We start from the raw sequence: 6,102 nt of genomic DNA on the forward strand, positions 1-6,102 counted from the left end.
CTGTACCTGCAGGTGGTCAGCTGACCAGAACAGGCAGGGCCTTGGGCACATATAAATCCCAGGGCTGGGGCTAGAGGGTCAGTTCTCTGTCAGCAGCCAAAGGGGAAGGAGCTTTCTTAGAGGAAGATAAGTAGAGATGCTTGACTGCCTGTTCTACTTCTGGTAGGATTAAGAAGCTCCAGGAGCTCACCAGGAACCCTGGCCTGCAAGACATATAGTGCTAGGGAGGAGGTTTAATGCTTTTAAAGGGACAGAGCACAGATTGAACTGTTTGCATTATGTTATAGCCCAGGGGCTCATATTTTGATTTCTGTTTGTAAATGGTGGATCAGGTTGAAGCTATTGGGTAAGGAGGAGGCCTCATTGGGGGCCCACTACAGTGTGGGGACCCCAGCACCAGGATGGGGACTGTGATGGGGCAGGGGTGAGCAGACCCCAGTGCCAGTGTAGGCGCTGTGATGGTGGGGGGATGAGCGGACCCCAGAGCCAGAGGAGGCATAATTACTGAGGCTGGACTAAGTTGAGGCCTCAACACAAGGAGACAATGTTTACATAACATCTGTGAGGCATGGGGCGTGATAAAGGGATGGTTTTGGAGTCACACATCTGGCCCATAAGGCTGGGGGGTATTGTAAGACCCCTCCTGAGTGTGGGGCCCAATAAAGTGGTCCAGCAACCGACAGGGTTTAGCGAATCTGTCAGGACTGTGACCAAGCAGCAACTTGAGGGCAGCCTCCCAATCCATCATTCATAACAACAAGATGTGGCAGGTGGGATTAGTAGGCCCCCATAGGGCGGAGCCAGCATGGTCATAGTGCCCTAGGGACATCACGGCCATCCCAGGGGTGGCCATATCATGACACTCTGTCTCACCCATTTCCTCTTGTAAGGTGCTAGGATTAGCTTAGCTCTCACGTACCTATTTTGGGCAGTTGGCAGGCAAGTGTTGAAAAACGGAGAAAAAATGAGGAGGGATGTGAAACTGCTTTCTGGTCTTAAGCTATTATCAGGATATTAAGTTAGAAATAGATCCCGGATTTTATTTTCTGGAAAGTGTTTATGTTTACACACACACACACACACACACACACACACACACACACACAGTGTGTTTATATATATATATATATATATATATATATATATGCAGCCTGCAGTCCGTCCCTGCATATCTATCTATCACCAGGTTATTCATCATACCATAAGCCACAACAGAGGTAACATTAATAAGCTGTAGACTCTGCATCCGGGGCGGGCAATTATTTTGTCCAGAGGGCCTCTTACCGAGTTTTGGCAAGCCATCAAGGGCCACAAGGGTAGACCCTCCCCTTGACAGGTGCCCCACCCCCTGGTCACCATCTTGGGACCAGAAGTCGCACCCCTTACTCACCCCCCCACGAAGTACACCTTTTAGCAACGGTTTGCCATCTCAGAACCAGAAAAATATCAAATTATATGATAAAAATCAAACATTTACTACAAAATTCATTATTTGATTTAAAAAAAATTTTTGTCCTGATTTACATGTGTTTGTGTAGTGTACACAGAGGTAATCACACAATAGCTTAAAATGCAGTCTTATTCCTATATACAGGAGACCCTCACCATTCATGGGGGATATGTTCCAGAGATCCCCGTGAATACTGATGGGGCTCCCTGTCAGACTGACGGGGCTCCCCATCAGGCCCCACAGCCTCCCTTGCTTCCCCGCAGCACCTGGGGACCGACCCCTTTCCCCCCCTGCCCCCTGAGCACTGCTGCGGCTGCTCCAAGTGCAGCTGTGGCTGCTTCTGGCAGCAATGGAGGAGAAGATGCTGCTGCTGCCTCCCTCCCCATCCCTGGGGCTCCCCCGCAGCACCTGGGGACTGACCCCTTGCCCCCGAGTGCCACTGTGGCTGCCTCCGGGGGAGAAGATGCTGCTGCTGCCTCCCTCCCCATCCCTGGGGCTCCCCCGCAGCACCTGGGGACTGACCCCTTGCCCCCGAGTGCCACTGTGGCTGCCTCTGGGGAACAAGATGCTGCTGCTGCTGCCTCCCTCCATGCCCCTGGCGCTTGCTGTCCCCCCACCTCCTGGCTCTGCCCTCCCCCGCGAATATTTGAATCTGCGAACCCTGAGTTTGTGAATAGCAAGGGTTTCCTGTATTGTAGGGGGGTTGTGGGTATGAGGGAGAGTGTGGGTGTAGGGGTGTGTGTGTGTGTGTGTGTGTGTGTGTGTGGGGTGTGGCTGTGTGTGTATGTGAGGTGGGGGAGCATGTTTGTGTGTGTGTGGATATATGCTGTGGGTGGGTATGGGGTTTGCGGGGAGCTGTGAGTGTGTCAGGGGGGAAGGTGGCTGGGGTGGGTTGTGGCATGTGTAGAGGGGAGGATTTGCCCAGAGCCCCTCTGCAGTGCTCCTCCAAGCTGGGGCTTTCTTCTCCTGCTGCTCCTGGCTCTGAGGCACCAGCATGGTCCCACACTTCCACTCGAAGCCACTTCCCGCCCCCCATATGTCACCACTGCCTGCCCCCTCCCAGCTCGCTGCTCTGGCACCATGTCTCAGCTGCATAGATGAGACTGCAGGATACAGCAGGAGCCAGAACAGCTCAGTTGGCACCACACAGGGCCAGCTGAGAATCACAAAGGTTGGGCCAGCTTCTGCTGCATCCTGCTGCCCAGTGCTGCAGTTGGGAATCACATGGTGCTGTAGTGACTGGCAGAGGGGTGGAGGGGAGTGGTGCCAGTGGCAAGCAAGTGGTGGTGGCAGGCAGAGGAAGTGGCAGTGAGTGGGTGTGTGGAGCTCAGTGACAGCTGGGTGGAAGCACGGGGCCCAGAGTGGGGTGCTTCAGAGCGGGAGCACAGGTCGTGGGCCGGCAGGGCTCTATGGAGCCAGGCTGGGCTGCACCAGCAGGGAGAGGGGGAGCTGGCCTGGCTCCAGAGCCCTGCCAGTCTGGCCCCGTGCTCCTGCCATCCTGCACCAGTGTGGAACCCACACTCCTGACCAGCTGTCGCTGAGCTCTGCGTGCCTCCTCACTGCCCCTTCCCCCTACCTGCTGCTACTTTCACAGCTTCCTTTCACGGAGGGGTGGGGTGGGGGTCTGGCCTGCCAGGCCTTGCTTCTGCAGTCGCTTGATCCTGCTGGTGACTTCCCCTGGGTCCTACTGCCCTTATTCCCTGTCATCTTTGACAGGCAGCCAGGGACAGATAAATATTATTTTTCTAAATTTTTAGGGGCCCCACAAGCCAGATAGAGCCCGTGCATCATATTTTGCCCATCCCTACTGTACTTTGATAGAATGAAATACTTTACTCATCTGCTACTCATCTTTATACACTGCAAAGAGCTGAAAACCCAGGAAGCTAGAGAAGTGTCTATTTTGAACTTTTTTGGTGGAAAAAACAGTTTTCAACTGTGCAGAATGTATGCGATGAAAACATTTTTCATTAGAACCCACACCCTCATCTGCAAATTGCCTGGACAAAGAGAATGATGTAGTTTTTAGCTACATATTTTTCTGTGTTTGTTGTTTTTTGTTGCCTTGAATTTCCCTTTAGTGACTTGCATTGAATTTTTTATTTTTAATTTTTTTTGGAGGAGAGGGGTATTAATTTCCATTTGGATACTCTACTTACAGACACCTTTTTTATATTTGTGTTGGGAAACCATCCTGATCTCCGGCCCCACATACAAGCCTGATCGCATGTCTGCTCTTGGACGCATGGCTGGTCAGAAGCAGGCTTAACTACTGGGTTTTCTGGGTGCCTTTCGGGGTGTTCAGTTTCTTAGGGCCTGTCGAGGTAACATCTTTCTTGTTTCCTTTCCTTCTGCAGGCATAACAGGCAAACCATGAATTAAGGCCACTAGTTGCTCTCTGGTCACCTGTATGACTCCATGCTTAATAAGGCGCACAAAGCACTGGTAGCTGGTGGCATCCACTCTACAGTGGTATGCTTCTGTGGCCATAGGAGCAGGATTGCACCCCCTTAGAATGATCCTTTCTTCAAAAAGGTTGCAAATACCCATGTGAAGCTGCTTTGGGGGGTTTTAGAGGGAGGCAGCTGTATCCTGCATTGCAGGGAGGGCTCCTTGAGGGCCTAGCTGGTGTGGTAGAGCATCTTCCTCTGGGGAGAGGTCACTGGGATCTGACAACAGGGGGAATCTTAGTGTGATTGATTTGGCTGGAGCTGCTGACATGGCTCTGGATATCTTGGCTCTGAACTCCACCCTCTCTGCTTCTTTGCAGGTGGCAGTCAGCAGGCACATGGGAGTGGAAAACCGGAGCACCGTGGTGGAGTTTGTGCTGCTGGGACTGGCTGAGAGCATGGTTCTACAGACACTGCTGTTTGTGCTCTTCCTGGCCATGTACCTGGTGACCCTGTCAGGGAATGCCGTGATGGTGCTGCTGATTGGGGTTGACCCACGCCTCCGCACCCCTATGTATTTTTTCCTGTTGCATCTTTCACTGTTGGACATGTGCTACTCCTCGGTCACAGTGCCCCAGATGCTAGTGCATCTGCTCTCAGTACACAAGGCTTTGCCCTTTGCTCGCTGTGCCCTGCAGATGTACATCTTTCTGGCCTTTGGGATGGCTGAGTGTGTGCTGCTTGCCATCATGGCCTATGACCGATATGTGGCCATCTGCTACCCCCTGCACTATGGCACCATCATGAGTCGGCACCTTTGCAGCAGGATGGCAGCTGCAGCCTGGGTCAGTGGCTTCCTCAACTCTCTGATTGTCAATGCCTTTGCATTGCATCTGCCCTACCAGGGCCCCAGTCATATCAACCAGTTCTTCTGTGAAGTGCCAGCTGTCATTAAACTGGCATCAGCTGACACCACCACAGCAGAAGTGGTGGTGTTTGTCTTTGGGACCCTGCTACTGCTGGTGCCCTTCCTGCTCATTGCTGCCTCCTATGGCCGTATCCTTGCTGCCATACTGCGCATTCACTCAGTGGAAGGTCGCCATCGGGCTGCCTCCACCTGTGCCTCCCACTTGCTGGTGGTGAGCCTCTTCTATGGCACAGCTGTCTTTGCCTACATGAGGCCCACCTCAGCAACCTCATCTACAGGCCAGGACAAGGCGGTCTCCATCTTCTACACGGTAGTTACTCCTATGCTGAATCCCTTGATCTACAGTCTGAGGAACAAGGAGGTGAAGGGTGCACTGGGGAGACTTGCCACCAGGAAAATCTTCACCAAGATGTGACTGTCAACTCCTGGGCTGCTGGCCTCCTGTGGCCAGGCCTTTTCCCTTCCTCACAGAGAAGACCCTGAGCAGATCCTGAATCTGGGAAGGCCCAGGTATGAGTGGCTGTGCCACTTACCAGGAAGCCTCTGCTTTTGGCACATTTTCTGACCAAGCATAGTTTGGATTTTTCTTCTCTGGTCCACAAAAGACTTGGCAGACAGTAGCTGCAGGACATCACAGGATATGTAATCTGTGCTGTGCCTGTGCAGCCCTTTTGTCTTGGGCCAAGGGGACTTTTCACAAAATGAAATGCTGGCTCCATTGTCAGCTGACAGGGTCCCATTCCTCTGCATGAAAGTTTAGGGTCCCATGAACCCTGATAAAAAGAAGCTGTTTGTTTGCTTGTTTTTTTACACATCTCACCAAAGAGCCTCTCTGGATGGAAAACATCTCCTGCAGCAAGTGTGGCCTTATCTATGGTTATTGTAAAATTCAGTAAAAGGTGAATTTACACTTATGCTTAGCTACTCTATGCTTGTTCTGAGCATGGACATTTGTAGCATGCAGTAAGTGTGTAGTGGTTGCTTACTGCAAACTAGTGCCTAAATCCTATTTCACATTTACATGTCCAAGTGGCCCTTAACCATCTAGCTGCAACATGGGGCATTCACACAGTTTAGCTTCTTTCTGCATCTGTGCCATGGTAGGACTGTTCAGGTGCATGTAGACCTGCCAGAAGTAAAATGGAAAAGAACCCTTAATTGGGGTTCTGGCCCCTGCTGCACTTTATATTCAAAGTGAATCAAATAAAAAGTACTGAGGCAGTTTTTGCCCCATTTCAGGGACAGGGCCTCCTCTTTCTCTGAGTGGGTCCCCTTTCACTTCAGATGGCTTCTGCTCTACCTCCTCATTTCACAAATCTCCCCCCCCCCCCCAC

At 51.9% G+C, this 6,102-nt stretch overlaps 1 protein-coding gene across 1 annotated transcript; it reads left to right on the forward strand.

Moving 5' to 3' along the window:
- Positions 1–4,238: 4,238 nt before the first annotated feature.
- Positions 4,239–5,183, forward strand: LOC102378967 (olfactory receptor 2D3-like). Its single transcript, XM_006029357.1, has one exon. The coding sequence runs from the start codon at positions 4,239–4,241 to the stop codon at positions 5,181–5,183; it is 945 nt and encodes a 314-aa protein (XP_006029419.1).
- The last annotated feature ends 919 nt before the right edge of the window (positions 5,184–6,102 follow it).

The sequence above is a fragment of the Alligator sinensis genome, unplaced genomic scaffold, assembly GCF_000455745.1.
Source record: "Alligator sinensis unplaced genomic scaffold, ASM45574v1 scaffold1023_1, whole genome shotgun sequence".
NCBI classification, from domain to species: domain Eukaryota; kingdom Metazoa; phylum Chordata; order Crocodylia; family Alligatoridae; genus Alligator; species Alligator sinensis.